Here is a 15,700-nt window from a genome sequence, read left to right as displayed (position 1 = left end):
GGGTCTGCTCAATAAGAGCCTCAGCACTGGTCATCAGCCTCTCTCTGCAGGTTCAAACACAGACTTGGCATGTGCAAAGTGGCTGATGCAGGAAGATATGAGTGCCTGCCTGGCCCTGGGCACAGGGTATGGCTGCAGACCACCACAGAATAGAGGGTGATGGGCATTTGCCACGCTGGTACAGCCTCAGCCCACCCAGTCTGTCTACACAGCAGGTGGACACATGCTTGGGTCTGTGCTGATGACCAACATTGATTTATCTGCTGTCTTTCAGAGGCCACTTGAAGCCAGTGGCTGAGTAGACTTGCAGCCAAACTGTTGGATATGTGTTGAGTTGGAGTCAAGTGTGCCAGCCGGCCCCAAAAATACAGATGCACTTACAACCAGCCAAGCTGTACTTGTGCTGCTGCCCTTTTCATTTCTTGCTCCATCTCCCTCAAGTTTTATTCATTGCATTGCCAAATCAAGACCTGCTGCTCCTCTGGGAAGAGACTGTTTTATAAAACAGGCTGGCATGGCTGTGGACTGTCCACACTCATTTCTGTCTTGGATGGGAGTAATGAGTAAAAAACATCACTTCTCGGAATGCTTCTCAATGGGCACAGGGTGGGTAATGACAAACATAGCCATGGAAATGAGACCAAAATGGTGAATATAATGCAACAGAAACCGCTACAAAGATTTAAAAACATTTTTAAATACCACTGTGGTTCTAGTTGGAGCTGGGAGGACTTTGCAGACAAAAGCCCACCTTCTCAGTCCTGTGAGGGGCCAAGTGTTCATGTCCCCATGATGTTGGCAGGAGAACCAGGGCAGTGATTGCATAGCCAAGAGCAAGGCTGTCACACAGAGAGAGCTGCGGGCACTGGGTTGTGCTGGCTCCCTGCCTAAGGCTGAGACCAGCAACAGCATCTACCTGCTTACCTGGTATCTGTCTGAGTGATGGATGTCATCTGAGGAGTGGGGGGATGCTGTCGGAGAATCTCCTTCCCGCTTGATTGAGGCCGACAACAAAATTGACTGCAAGAGAAAGGAGAAATTCATGTTGTGAGCGCTGTCAAGCTCTCTGACTGTCTCTGAGCTGTCCTCAAAGCCATGGAGAGTGTCTGCTGAGCTGTGGGACTGTGCTGGGATGGAATACTGGGCTGTGGGTCTGGCTCTGCTCTTTGCAAGGGACTCTGCCCCATGAGGGGACCAGGCTGCTGGGTCTAGGAAAGTACAAATGAATGGGACAGTCATTTTTACCCCAGGTCTGGTGGCTGGGGCAGAATCAAGCCCTGCTGGAAATGGTATGTGAGGACCACACCAGAAATTCTCATGATGAGGCACAGGAGTGCTGAGGTGAAGCAGTGCTTACATGTCCTCATCTGCCCTTTTAAAGTGCCACTAAATCTCTCAATAGCTTTGTAAACTGCACTAAAGCTCTCCGCACCTTTACAGTGCAACTACCTCTTCCCTCAGTAATTATGCTATTTATTTTAATAAATAGCACAGAAAAAAGGGCCTTTTAGAAGGTTAAAAAGCTCTGTGATATTTGAGACCTAAGAGATCACTGATAAACTTCAAGTCCATAGTAGGTAAGTCTAAATTCTACACACAGTGAACTCTAGCAGAAAAATTACTATGGGAGTTTGACAGCATCTGAAGAAATGTACACTGAGTTACAACTGAACTTTATGATTAAAGTACTTTGAGGGAAAAATGCAATTTAAAATTCTAATTTAAATTATAAATTAGCTAAACTGGGCTAAATATAGCACACTACATTGTGAAAAAATGTACACTGGAAATGCAGGTCTGCAGATGTTTGTTTCTGAGAATCAGCTGGCAAGATCTGACAATAAATGACTGCTTGGAGATGTGTGTGTTTGTGAAGGGAAGTGTAGATATCATCTGAATTGGACAGGTCAAGTGTGATGACAACATTATTAAAAAGCATAATACCTTGGAAAAAGGCAAGTATTCCAGAAATATTTGCCTCTGGGCTGAAATGAAACATGAAAAACTGTGCATTTTTTTTGGAAAGATATGAGAAAGTGGAAAAATGACTCAGCATACAAATCGGTTCAGTCAGCAGCAAGCAATCCCCCAGGCTTGGACAGCTCTCCACGAGAGCAGCACAGCGGTGCAGCCAGCACGGGCATGGAGGGAAGGCAGGCTTGGGGAGGCGGTGGAGGAGGGCAGTTTGGGATGCCGAGTTCAACCCCATGGGTGTGAGCTGCCAGCCCTGCCATGAGGGCAAGAGGCATGTCCCAGTGTGCAGTGCAGATCTCTGCCATAAAGCCCAGCTCTACCAGCTGCAGGGAGATGTGATGTCCTGAAAGGGGTCACAGAGGAGTTGCCTGCTGGGGTGCTCAATATTTCCTTGGACAAAACCACTTCTGCCAGCCGAGGGCTGTGCTGATCACATCCTGGGGCTGGCTTGCTCCTCAGCTCAGCCCAACAGGGATGCCAGGCACTGAGAGGGGCAGTGGGAGCCCACGGGGCTGAGGGCACCCATCAAAGGCTTCCTCAAGAGCCCAGCTTCCACTTTCCAGGGGACAGATGGGCAGAGCAGGGAGGCTCTCTGGCTTCATGTGTTGGCTAAACCCAACTGCTAATGGGCTTTGGTGAACAGCTCATTTATTTCTGGAAAAGCCCTCTGCAGAATTTCTGCAGAGTGCAGACCCCATGCTCCATTATTGTTTAGTTTCTTTATTTTCTAAATAGAGAGTGAGGACAATTTTTGAATAAGCAGGATTGCACATGTCCTAAAAACACGGGGATGAGGCTCAAAGCCTTCAGTTGTGACTCAGAATAACAGTCCTGACTGCAGCAGTGTTAATGCCCTAATATGCCAAGGGTCCTGGAGCTGGGAGGGTTAAATCTGTTTTGTCTTCCAATGTATTCCAGAAAAGGGGAAAAAACACCCATCTCCCCATTCCTCGACGATGGACAGACAAACCCTGCCCGCCTCCCGCTCCCCCCCGCAGCTTCTGGTAGCTCTAATCCAATATTATTATGTGAAAAATGGTTGGGCTAGCTATGGAGACAGTAAATTAAACGTTATGTATTAGTTTTTAGCGTGTGGTCCCAGGAAGAATGCTGGCCCCATTTATTCCACAAACCTCCTGAGCACCATGGCAATGACCTCTGGAAAAACGCAGGGCTAAACTAATCCCAAAGATGTCAATCTCGAGGCCTCTTCTACATACACTTGCAGTTTAGATTAATAAACTGTCTATTTTTAAATTGTGTGCAAGCACTTCAATTTTAAATACCTTGCCGGCATGTTAAACACAGTGTTAGAGATGCCAAGTCACACTTCCCCTTCACTCTTAGGAAACTTGACTTCATTTGTTTTTCTCATTTCCCTGTGTTGTGCCACACTTTGCCTCTTGAGCAGCCATGGGGCAGGCTCAGAGGCTAAGGGACTAGAAAAGGCACTCACCATCAGGGTGACTTTCAATCCTGCATTAGGCCAGTCTCTACCATCCCAATTTTGGCTTCTTTTACCCCAGATTGTCATGTTGAGGCTGTTTTCCAATGCCTAAGCAGTGAGGATGCCTGACCACAGCATACCAAGACAAGGATCTGCTGTTCTCTGCACCACTCTGCTCATTCCCACACTAGTCCTAGTGAGCAGAGAAAGGGTAGCAATACAATTCCCATTCCTCTGTCAGCTGCATTCTGGGAAGATGGCTGTGGAGGGAAAAGGTGCTCTCCCAGCCCTCATGCATGCCCATGCTGCATGACACACCCAAATTCTATCATCCCAGCCCAAAAACATGGTGCTCAGTGCTCTGTGTGCAGACAGGTCTGATAGGGAGATGCTCCCTACCATGGGACCAGGTCCTTCAGCACGGTGGGAACAAGCCTTGATGCTGAGATGTCCCTTTTCCCTTGGGTTAAGGCCACCAGCCAGCTCATCCATGCCTGACTGTCAGTACATCCCAGCTGCCCTTCAGAGTGTGTCTGAGTGAGGATATTGGGGGGAGAGGACCCTCCTCCCTCCCTGGTCTCCCCTCCGCAACTCCCACCATCACAGCTGGAGCAAGGGCTGTATGTGAGTGGTGGTGCAGCTTCATATTTCTCCCTCCCCTTTAAATCATCTCTCCATTGGGTAGAGGCACTCTCCATGGAGGTTATAAACCCTGAGAGGATCAGACTGAGCATTACACCTGGGGCAAGCTAAATAAAAAAAGGTCACCGGCGCTTTTTAAACATGGACAAAAAAGCAGTAAAATGTGTTTGAAAAAAAAAATCTGGCATTAAATCATGACTTTTTGCCTGCCTTACCTCATTAAAAGTGGCCTTTTGGAAGGTAAAATTATCATTGTAAGTGATAAGATCTTTAAGAAAATAATTCACGGCTTCTTCACCCTTTAATATGATAGCCGCCACCGGCTAATTTTTTTCTTAATGGCAACGAGGCCATCAATCTTGTCCAAGCCCTGTACTCCCTCCTTCCTCCTGCCCCTCCTGCCATGCTGGGCAGCCATGGCCCTGCTCAGAGATTCCTTCCTGCCCCTTGGAGCCCAGCTGTGCCGTGCCAAGGAGAAGAGATGTGTCTGGATGTCCACAGATCCCGAGGGCACATCAGCCTTGCTCACGCTGCAAGGCTCACCTTGGTGGCTCCCGACACGCTCCGTGGACCTGCAATCCTGCAGAGATCAGCTGGGAATGTTTCAGCAGCTCACCGGGAACTAGGAGCAACACCTCCTTTACATATATAAACACAGGGGCAGCTTTGGTATGAATCAAATGTGCATCCTGCAGCCTGTATGCCAGCTGCTGCGTGCCCAGGCCACCGGTCCCCAGACCTGCTCCTCCCTGCTGGGCTGGAGGAGCCGCGGGCAGCGCTGAGGCAATGTCGGCAAGGACAGCCGTGCCAAGACGCCGCCGGCCGCTGCCCCGCGGGCTCGCCCGGCTGGGCCCCGGGCAGCACCGGGGGAGGGGACGGCTGTCAGGGTGCAGCCGCCAGCGCAGGGAAATGGATGGAAATTGCCGGCACACGCCGCCCCCAGCCCGAAGCGCGGCCTCTCGCCGGCAGCCGGGGCAGGTGTCAGCGTGGGGACAGCCCCGCCGGTGGCTCTGACATTCTGCTGCCTCTCAAGGCCAGTCATTTGAGAGTATTAAAGTGCTGGACTCCTCTTTCTGAGAGCCCTGGAAAAAACATAAGGAGTCTATTTTTCTTAAACAATCCATCACAGCTGCTGTCAGCAGAACAAATACCCTAACCCTGCTTTTTATGTATCTATATGGCCTTTTAAATTTTTTTTTTTTTTTTTTTTTTTTTTTTGGCACAAAGTGTTCCCTGCTTGATGCATTCAGCCTTAACTCTGCCTTCTAAATAGGTACTTATCACTTAACATGGAGGTGATGGCTTGACATGTTTTCTGTCTCCTGCCCTCCCCTCCACGGTAGGGAAGAAGTCAAAGTGTTGCTAATAGCTGTTATCACTTGGGAACTGTAACCCGAAAGCAATAAGTGATACCAGGCCTTGCTGTGATTTCCCCCCTTAACTCTGCTAGCCGTTTTTTATGTTATTCCTGGAGGATCCCTGACACAAAGATGCTACTATTAGAGCTGAGTTTCCTAGAAGCTTTTGGAGGGTCCACATTTGCTCCCGGGAAAAGTTAGAGGTAAAATTATCTAGTGGCTTTTAGCTGGCAGAGATAAAGGTGGGATGGAGCTGTGGATGAAAGGCTTAAATGTGAGAAGGGTGTGAATGGCGAATAGAAATAATGGCATCAGCAGCTTCTGGCCTTCACTGAAAAATTCCAGTGGTTCACAAGCAGAATAAGCTTACAGAAATGTGAGCTACTAATTAATTTCTGTGCATGTTACAGTGACACGTGGGATTGTAATGGAGCTGTGTGTCCTCTTGGAAGAGACACCAGCTACATGGAGGGAAAGGGGGCCCCTTCCAGCAGAACTGCCCATCAGCACTCTGGAGATGGCGGGGGAAAGAGGTCTGGCCCAGGTCTGTCCCTCTCTGCTCCTTCTGCCAAATGCAGTGGTTTCCCCTGGTCTAATGGGACGGTACAGCTGTTTGGCCCAAGGGGAGTGAGGGGCTTTGTTTGGTCATGGGGCAATTTGTTTTATGGAATAAAACCTGGCAGATACTTGGTTTTGGAGTGACTCTGGTATTCATCACCCCAAACCCCTTCACATATCTGTGGGCTGTTCTCATGTCCCCAGCTTGGCAATAGCTTTGCCACAATACCCAGATTATCTTTTAAATCTTTCCTTGTAAATCACAGTTACAGAGGGAGGGAGCAGAGATATGGTGAATGACTTTGCCAACCTCCCAGTCTGTCAGTGACACAAGAGAAGGAGTTAAAACCCCAGGGCACTGACACCCATACCCCGTTCCTACCACCAGACATGATATGAAGAAGTTAAATGATTGTGCTAGAAATTTCATCTCAAGTGAGGCAGCTCGAAAGGGCTAAATACAGACATTCTGTCAAGGTTTAAGGCTCCAAATCTTTCTTGCTTCGAAGCTCTTTTTCCTTGGAGGGCTTTAGTGGTCAAATTTCCTACCCGATGTTGTAATTCTCTCTCAAACTGCTCGGTGAAGCTGTAAAATCACGGGGGTGGGTGGGGGAAGCAAAGAGCTCTGGCACTGTGGCTTGGTTCCCAGCTCTGCCGGAGGTCTGGGAGCAGAGTGCTGGCTGCCTGCCTGCGGGCACCCTCTGTGGAGCTGGGTGCACACCTAAACAAACCAGCCGCAGGCATCTGCTGGGTGCATGGGATGGATTTTGCTCGTGGCCACTCACGTCAGTGTTTGCAGCAAGAGCAAGAGCACAGCCAGGACTGGAAGTGGGAAAGGCAATTTGCAGCCATGTGTTAGGAAGCAGCAGTGGAAAATGGATGCTGAACCCATCACAAGAGCTGGGATGCTTCATGAACCCAGTCTCTTCCCCTTCAGTGATCAGTACCAGCTCTTCCACAGAGGATCTAAGTTTACCTGTTAGGCCACAGGTAACAGTCTGCAGCTGAAATACAGTCAGTAGAGAAGTGCTCTTAGGTAGCAAGAAGGACCTGGGGATGCTGACTCTCTAGTTATCACCAGGTGCTCAAGGAAGAGTGGGAACAGTTGGATTTACACCTCACCAACATCGGTTCAACCCAATGTGTGCTCCTCTCCTGCCTTGCAAGAGGCAGCCAAGGCAAGGGGAGAAAGGCAAGGGGAGAGCATGAAGTCTAGGAATGATACCCAAGGGAACCTCTCGCTGCTGACAGCTGTCTACAGACTCGTGGGCAGCCACCGGTCCAAACAGTATCTGTGGTGTTCTCCATAGGCCTCTGTGAGACATTCCTGCTGCCTGCTCTGCCCGAGACCCAGGCTCAGGCCATGCTGGGGAGTGCTGCAGGGAAGCTCTGGCCTCACAGAGGTCTGGGGCATGGCTGGCTTGGACAGACCTTCAGAAAGGAACCTTCAGAGTGACAATCTGCTTGTCCAAGTGTCTTGTCCACACTGGTATATCACCATCTATTAGGCTTGATCTCTAAGGGCAGATGAGGATCCTGAACACTGCAGATCTGTGGTGCTCAGCGCTGCCCTTTGAGCTGCCTTTGCAGAGAGGGAGCCCAGGCACCAAGCAGTGGTGCTGGCTGGAGCCCCAGCTTGCAGCTCTTGCTTGGCTGTCACTGCCTCAGTCAGCTCTGATAATAGAAGAATCTGATACAATAATCCTGCATTCATCACATCCCATGTTGAGTGATTGGATTTTCTTTGACATATTGCCATGAAAATTGACCCAGTGCAGTGAGTGACAGCTCTTCAGGGGCAGGGGAGCAGTGAGAGAGGAACATGCATTTACATCTGGGCTTTTATTGCCCAGAGAGATGTTTGCTGGGGCAACTGTGGGAAAGGAGTGGGAGCAGAGCTAGGCCACAGAGCATGAGAAGATGAAATCCCCAGTTCCAGCTGCCCCCCAGGAAGAGCCTCAGGCCAGCACAGAAGTGGCAATGGTAGTGATGCTATGGGCAAAGGTCCTAAATGAGCCCTAAAGTAGAGTTAGAGCCACTGGTGACCACAGAAGTAACTACCAGCCTGCAGTCACTCCAGTTTCTATGTCCCTGAGTGAAACCAGCTTGCCCTTGTTTGCTTTGCCATTGGAAGCTCCTGAGGGATGGGGAGGTGCAGCCCCTTCCCCCATTGCTGAGCTGCCGGAGCTGCTGGCCTTTTTGTTGGCACCAGGAGAAGGTCTGGCCAGGAAACATTGCAGCAGTCCCCTCCACCAGTTCCAGAGTGGTACAGATCTTCCCTGGAGGTGCCTGCCAAACCTCCAGTGATGCCTGGGTGCCTGGACATGGACTGCAAGCCCACTCCGGGGGTCTGTACCCCATCCCTCTGCCTGGGACTGTATCAGAGGGACTTCACAACCTGATGGGCTATTCATACCCTATGTTGCAAACATGCAGCGGGCACAAAGGAAAAGAGCAACCTTCATCATCAACCACCCTCCTCCTCAATCCCACCTGGTTACAAAGGGGCCTTTAATACCAATCTCAGGTGAAGGTGACAGCACTGTGCCTTCCCATGCCACACAGGACTTGTCTCCCAGCAAAAGCCACATAGAAATAATGAATCCTCCTGGGCTAAGAAGCTTTCAAGCTCTCTGAGAAGGGAATGAAAGATTTCCTGATTTCACCCTCTCCCTCCCTACTCTCCTGGCTTCTTGAAGTTAATGTTCTTAGTCCCAGACGTGATGGGCAAAGGGAAAAGATCCATGTGGTGACAGGGGACGATTGATCTCTTTTACATAGAACGACGCTCCAGTCCCAGTTTAATCCCCTCGCTCAAGGCAAATGGGATTCTTTGTCAATGGAAACTTCAAAAGCCTGGCCCTGCCGTGAGATGGACCTTCTTCTTTATCTGGTCTCTGTCAGTCACTCACTGTGTTTGCCTCCAAACAGCTAATCTGTCTCCCTAGCCGTCCTGCTCCCTCACAGGCGATGTGTTTGGGACTGATGAGTTATCTACACGGAGTCCTGATGAGGAGGGAATGGGAAGATTGCAGTCCAGATGCTTTCATTTTGCTGGTGCCCTTTCCAGCTCCTTCAAGACATCCCAAGGCAGCCTCACACTCTGTGGATTATCAGCAGTGGTGGGTTTGGGGATTGCTCTCTGCTCTGCTTGTTTTCATGGGAGAAACAGTCAGGTCTCCACTCTCCTGCATGACTATACTTTGCTCCAGGGCACAGGAGCAAAGTATAGTCATGCAGGAGACAAAGGTGTGGAGCACTATGGAGTATCATTGCAATTTCTTTTTTCCCGTGAAGGATTTGGGAAATTGTTTGGGTTGTTTGGGAGTCATCCCTACTTGCCAGGAGCTCAGGTCAGCACAGTGGCTCCCAGACCTCTCCCTTGGTGGGGCAGACGAGGTGTTGGTGTACTTGGCAAGACACCCAGCTCCAAGGAGAAAATCTAGAGCTGAAATGTCAGTCTTTGCTTCTGACATCACATGCCAAAAAAATCATCATAAACTTCCAGAAAAACCAATGGGGAATGAGACTGGAAGTTAATTCTAATAAAACAAGCATGAAGACATCTCCTGTGAGAGATGCCCTGCACTTGTCTGGAAGCCAGGAGCCTCCCTCACTTGGACTGTGTCATCAGGAGCACTTGCCTTTGCCCAGCTCAGAGAGGACAACATGGTTTTCAGAGGCTGTGCATTGCCCTGCAGTGCTCCCTGCTGCCTGCTCACCTGCCCAAACTCTGGTCTTTCCCACCCCTGTGCCACATGAAGTCCAGCTGACAGCAAATCAGCAAATTATGCCCTTTGCAGTGATGCCGTGATGCTCTGTGAGTTTTGTATTTCTCCACTGTGAGCCAAGGGGATGGGAGGTGGGTCCTGGGGAGGAGGTTGAGGCCGAGATGGCGTCTTTGAGTGATTTGGGCTCCTTCTTAGGTGTACTTCACTCCCTTGAGGCAGGCCCACTCTCCCCTTCCAAAGCTGGCATATGGCTCTGGCTCCAGGAACTCCCACACGTGATTTCCCAGGCTGAGCTCAGGCTGTGTGTGATCAGCTTTCATTAGCTGTCATTAGACACAATCTGGAGTCCCAGAGCCCAGCAGGTCCTTCAGCTCCACTGTTCCTCGGCTGCACAAGGAATGCAGAGCCCTGTGCAGGGACTTGGCTTCTCCAGCCCAGTGGGACAGCAGCTTTCCCCAGTGCCAGTGTGTGCAGTGTGGCCACCCCCCTGGGAGACATCAAGTAGCAGGACAGGGAGTGGGCTGGGAAGGTGAAGGGGTGTAAAGAGCACCCCTTGGGGGACAGGGAAAATATGCTGAGGTTTGCTCACTTACCTTGGGGGTGCCTGCTGCCATGGCATCCTTCAGGATGGAGCTCTTGCTGCCAAGAGAGAAGAGAACGAGGTCAGTCACAAAACTGGCAGGCAAGGAGGGGAGTGCTTCGAGAGATCTCATAAGGTCAAATAGCAAAGCACATTGTTCCTCTTCCCTGGACCAGCAAGAGCCTTCTCACCCTGCCTGGAGGGACATGGGAAGGAGGGCAGTGCCAACTATTTCTCCAGTTGTAACAAAACGGTCATACAGAGGGAAGTCCCCAAACCAGCCACATGAGTCAAACACCGACTCTCCCCCTGCCTGGGGCTTGCAAAGCTCCTCTCCCAGCACTGGGAAAAAGCATAGAGCAAGTCTGCAGGGGCATAGGGAAGAAAGCCAGGGAGAGGGCAGCAGAGGTGGTGAGCCCTGTGAAGGGTCAGGCACAATGAAAAAAAGGAGAATAGGAAAGAGAAGGAGATTAAATCGGTATAAGAGCAAGGGAAAAAAGATTTCCTCGGCTCCAGACACACCGGGGAAGCAGCAGCTCTGCTGGAGGCTGGAGTGATTTGTTAATTCAGCTTGTTCTCCATTTAGCAGGGAAGGAGGTCCTTACCCAGTGCTCCTCCTCGCCTGCCCTCGCTAGCGGGAGATGCTATAGATTTAATAACACCTTCCCCCCTCCAGACAGGTTAAACTTGAAACAATTACATATCAAAGCCGACATGGCGGGGAGGCCTGCACTGTAATTTTTTGGTTATTAAAGTAATCTCTCTCATGTAAATTCTCCTGCTAACATGCTGCAAACAGCATTAGGAAATAAATTATTTCCCCATGATTCGATTTGTCAATGCAAAGCACCTGCAGCAGGCAAAAGGCTCTTGAAATATGTTGCCAAGCCCAGTGCCTGTGCTTGTAAGCACATGCTGGTGGGGTGGCTGGCTCCCAGCTCCCCACAGCCCCGGGAGATGATGGATGGGTGGGTGGGTGGGTGGAGGGGGGAGGGTAGTGGGGGGAGGCGGGGGCTGGGGAAAGGGGGGGAATGGAATTGTGTTTAATAACAAAATTTGTATGCAAGCCTGCATCCCAGGCTAAGGATGAGTGATCGGCAGCCAGAAAGTATTAAAAAGCCTCGCTAAACAGATGCTGACAATAGAACAAGACATATCAAATCAGATCTACTTCAGAAACATTAATATACACACGCACACACGCTCGCCCGCGCGCGCGCACCCGGCTCCGCACACCCGCGCTCTTTTCTTCTCAATCACAGCAATATGGGAGACATCAATAAATTTTTATGAGACTTTTAGAAGATCAACACGGTACTAGATGTGACAAAAAAGCAATGTGCCTGTCATGTTCGCTTTGTCGGGGACACTTTAGCCCCAGATGCCGAGCTGCAGTGCCAGCAGGGAAAAATTGAATTTGGCTGGCTTTAATCTGCCTTGATTTGGCAGATGGCTGGGTGTTATGAAATGAGCAGGGATGAAGGAAGGTGTTTTCTCCTGGGGCTGTGGCCCCCCTCCTCTCCCAGTGCCACTGCCTTTTGCCCCCTGCCCTGAAATGGTGGAAACACACAGTTATCCACTGCCATCAGGTCACTCCAAATGCCTCAGCTCTGCTCCCAGCTACGGTTCCTGGGGACCACGGATGGATGGGCTGGGGATCACCTCTCCCACAGCCCCACTTCCCTGAGGGAATGTGCTGCGGGATGCTCACCAAGGGTAGAGGATGCCCCCTGTGTCCTGTCCCCTAGCTCTGCTCTCTACCCTCAGGAGGTGTCACCGAGTAGAATTAGTTCCTGCTGCCCACTGAGACACAGCCCTGGCACCACCTCAAGCCTGTGCAAGAACAAGCATGATGGGAAAGATTTCCATCCCTTCTCAACCTCCAGCACTACCCTGAATTTCTCAGTCACATGAAGTATGAAACAACTTTTTTTTTTCCTTTTATAATCCAAATGGCTTATTAAAAAAACAAACCCATTTCCTCTCTTTTCTTGTTAAAGGTGTTTAAAATTATTCGTTTTCAAGGGAAAGAGGAAGAATATAATTAATTCCTCCTAGAAATGGTGTTAGGACCAGGAAACTGAAGTTTTCAGAATGAGAGTCTCTCTGGTCAGCCAAAAGATCAAGCCTCTGCTGTTGGGACCGATAAGGAAGGGGACTGGTTTAGATAACTTGGCAGACTTTCTTTTATTCTTCATCTGGAGGATTATTAATACTCACCCCCTTTCTTGCAATGTAGCTCTACTCTGTCACTAATAAGACTTTGCAATTAGTTTTTTTTTTTTTATATCCAGAGATGGGTTAGGAATAGGCATAAGCCCAGGTCATCCAAGCACCCAGACCCTGCGATTTAAGCATGCTTTTCCCGATCCCACTAAACAGCCCCCTGAATTACAAGGGCTGCAGCCCCCTGCACCTCTTAAGAATGCTGGCAGCTGGCTCAGGATCGAAGGGCTGTCAGCAAAGAGAAACCTTCCCCTCCATAAACACCGCAGACAAATTAAAAATGGTAAAAGGGAAATCAAGACCTTTAAAGTTCAAACACTTTTCGGTGCCTTTTAAAGTTTTTTTGCTCTAGGCCCTTGCAGACAGCACAATCTTTGGAGACCTTGGGATTCTCTTTAATCACCCAGCCAGGCTGCAGTGGTCTGAAATGATTACACATTTACATAGTAATAACCCCAACACTCCCCACATTATTTCATGGCTAGCATATTTCCACTCAGTGAGTGATCCATGTGTTTTAAATTATAACCTGTACATAGGAAATTAGTTACTAAGTACGATATTCATGGGCTCATCTGACACTTCTAATTAAGGTGATTTACACAGAATTATCTTACGAAATAAAAAAATGGTGTTTTGCTAGCTAATAAAATATAATTACTACCCGCTTTTCTAAGTTACAGTTAGTTTTAATCTATTTGGGGAATTGTTTATTTAGTTCATTACAGCAAAACAACTTCTTTACCTTTTAGGCAACCCCCCCCCCCCCCAAAGTACCAAAGAAGAGCAAGGAACACCCTGGGAGGACCCAGTGATTTTGGCAGCCTTCTTCTCTGTCTCCTGAAGACTGCACTTCCAAGTGATACAAGGCTGCTTCCTCACTGGCTCCCTTTCTTGGGGCTGAGACACCAGTTCTGTCAGTGCATTTATGCACTTCATGTGTTTGGATGTCCCCATGGGAACAAAATAAGGCCCCTGCCCTGGTGCTGCCAGAGGGCTCTGCCCAGTGCTGCAACTGCATCACCTGTTAACAGGAGCAGCACAGCCAGATCCCCATGTGCTCCAGGACACGCTGTTCCTTTAGATTAGGGACCATCAGCTTTAAGAGGAGCCTTTCCTCTCAGCAAGGCTCTTCACAATGAAAGCAGAACTCAGGCTACACCAGAGACATGCAGATGTCCTTTAATGCTAGGCAGACATTTGGTTAGGAGCATCCCCAGGTGCAACTGGGAAGCCCCTGGCATATCCCTGAGTGAGCTTCAAGGGGCTGTTCAGCCCAATGCTTCTGTCATGATTTCCCAAAGGGCAGCTCAGCAAGCCAAATATGTGCCCTCCTTATCCACAATCTTGGGGTTTCCTCTACCCCTGCCATGGTTGCTATTACACACAATGACCTTCAAGCCTATTTACTTTGTTATGGTCCTGCCTTTCGGGGTGTGCTTGCCATAGGAAATAAAAAGGCAACACGCAAGGAGTGGTTCCTTATCACCCCCATGAATAGAAGCTGCTGCTTCTTCCCACAGGGAAAAATCAGGTCATTATCTGAAGGTTAAGTTTCCTGAACTGGGGCAGCTGCAGTTGTTTCTGCTTATCCCTGAAGGACACTGAACCAGTAAGGAGCAGGTAAGAGAAGGACACTGAACCAGTAAGGAGCAGGTAAGAGAAGGACACTGAACTAGTAAGGAGCAGGTAAGAGAGCTGCTGCCATGCAGCTGGAGTCTTCCAGCTCTGCCACTCTTTCACAGAACCCCTTCTCAGGAGGCCCCTGTTTGACAGGCATCAGCCTGTGCAGCTCCCGCATGAGATCCTGCAAAACCAAAAGATTTCTACAGGCTGCAGCCAATGGATGTATTTAATTAAAAAAACAACCCCCCCCCAAAAAAAAACAAAACAAAACAAAAAAAAACCAAACCAAAACAAAACAAAAAAAAAACCCAAAAAAACCCAACCAACCAAAAAACAATTTGAAACAATTTATTTTTAGCTGTAGGTCTCAGGGCTTGAGCATGCAGCCTTGCAGCCTTGGGATGGGAGCCCCAGCACCAGAGAAAGCCTCTGGCAGAGCCGTGGATGGCAACTCCAGCTGTAATGGAGCAGTTGCTGGGTAGACAGGGAACTGGATTTTTGTGAATGCCATTTAAAATAAGTGGAAGTGTCACTTGATGCTTAAATAAGGAAATGGGAGTTTGATTTTATACCTAGCTGCAGGTGACAGCCCTCAGCATGGCCAGGTGAGATCTGTGCCATCAACAGGAAGCACACTGGGATTTTTACCCTGCTGTAGCTCCCCCAGTGGCACCTGCATCCCATGATAGGAAAAGGGGCTGAGTGATGCTAAAAAATTGCCAAAGAGGCTGCAGTCAGGGCTAGAAATGTTCTACAGTGCCAGACATGCTTCCCACATGCTCCCCCTGCCAGTATTTGTGAGACCTCAGTGACCAACAGTCAGTTGTGACAAATCTGAGCCACAGGGCAGTCACCCACCTCCCCCGAAGAGATGAAATACGGCAGAATCATAAAACACTGTGGCATGACCTGACCACGCTGAAATCCCCTATTTGCTCTGTCCTGTTCACATCCCCAACTCTTTCTGCCCTGCTGGATTTTCCTTTATCAACCTCTGGTACCCCATGTCCCCACTCAGAGTGGATAACAAATTTGTGGGTGAGGATGTGATGGTCCACATGTGCAGGACCAAACAGGAGACTGTGGCTGGGGCGTAGTTTCATTTCTCTCCCACTATTTGAAAAGGAGGTGGCTGGAAAAATAAAAAGGAAAATTGGAGGGAAAGGTCATACATTAGATTGATCTGGGGGGCTCTTTGCTACCATGGCTATAATGACTGTTTAATTATTCCCAGCTCATGTGGCAGTTCAGAAGAGGCTCTGCAGAAGACATGCATTGCTCCAGGGCAAATAACTGACCGGAGATTTATTTCTCACCCTTGGGTTTTCACACACCCCTTCCCAGGCCTCCTGCTGCCCTGAGAGTCAGCAGCAGAGGAAGGCTTTGCCCTCCAGAGTTCCAAACCTCAGCCTTCAAATCCACATCCTGGAGTCAGGGAATGGACTGCAGGTACCATAGGTCTGAAGGCAATTTAAGGAGTGTTCATAGCCCTTTTAGGGCACTGCATGAGCAAGGGAAAACATGACCCACACTTTTTTTCACTTGCTGTGCTACCCTG

General features: G+C 49.4%; 2 protein-coding genes and 1 long non-coding RNA gene across 9 annotated transcripts in view; 2 read left to right on the top strand and 1 right to left on the bottom strand.

Moving 5' to 3' along the window:
- The window catches only part of KIF2C (kinesin family member 2C), a 425,302-nt gene that overhangs the window by 94,043 nt on the left and 315,559 nt on the right, over positions 1 to 15,700 (top strand). The window lies entirely within an intron of this gene.
- Positions 1 to 15,700, bottom strand: part of RNF220 (ring finger protein 220) — a 226,962-nt gene that overhangs the window by 71,533 nt on the left and 139,729 nt on the right. For all 7 annotated transcript variants that reach the window (XM_068199108.1, XM_068199109.1, XM_068199110.1 and 4 more), the window contains 2 exons: positions 10,304 to 10,349; positions 925 to 1,020 (listed from right to left, as the gene is read on the bottom strand). In XM_068199108.1, coding sequence (XP_068055209.1) covers positions 925 to 1,020; positions 10,304 to 10,349 — 142 coding nt within the window. The remainder of the gene's footprint in view (positions 1 to 924; positions 1,021 to 10,303; positions 10,350 to 15,700) is intronic.
- Positions 4,974 to 6,111, top strand: LOC137478983 (uncharacterized). The gene is made up of 2 exons (XR_011001925.1): positions 4,974 to 5,624; positions 5,832 to 6,111. It is a non-coding gene; the product is annotated as an uncharacterized lncRNA (long non-coding RNA).

Source organism: Anomalospiza imberbis, chromosome 9 (genome assembly GCF_031753505.1).
Source record: "Anomalospiza imberbis isolate Cuckoo-Finch-1a 21T00152 chromosome 9, ASM3175350v1, whole genome shotgun sequence".
NCBI classification, from domain to species: Eukaryota; Metazoa; Chordata; class Aves; order Passeriformes; family Viduidae; genus Anomalospiza; species Anomalospiza imberbis.
This window is presented reverse-complemented; position numbering and strand designations above follow the sequence as displayed.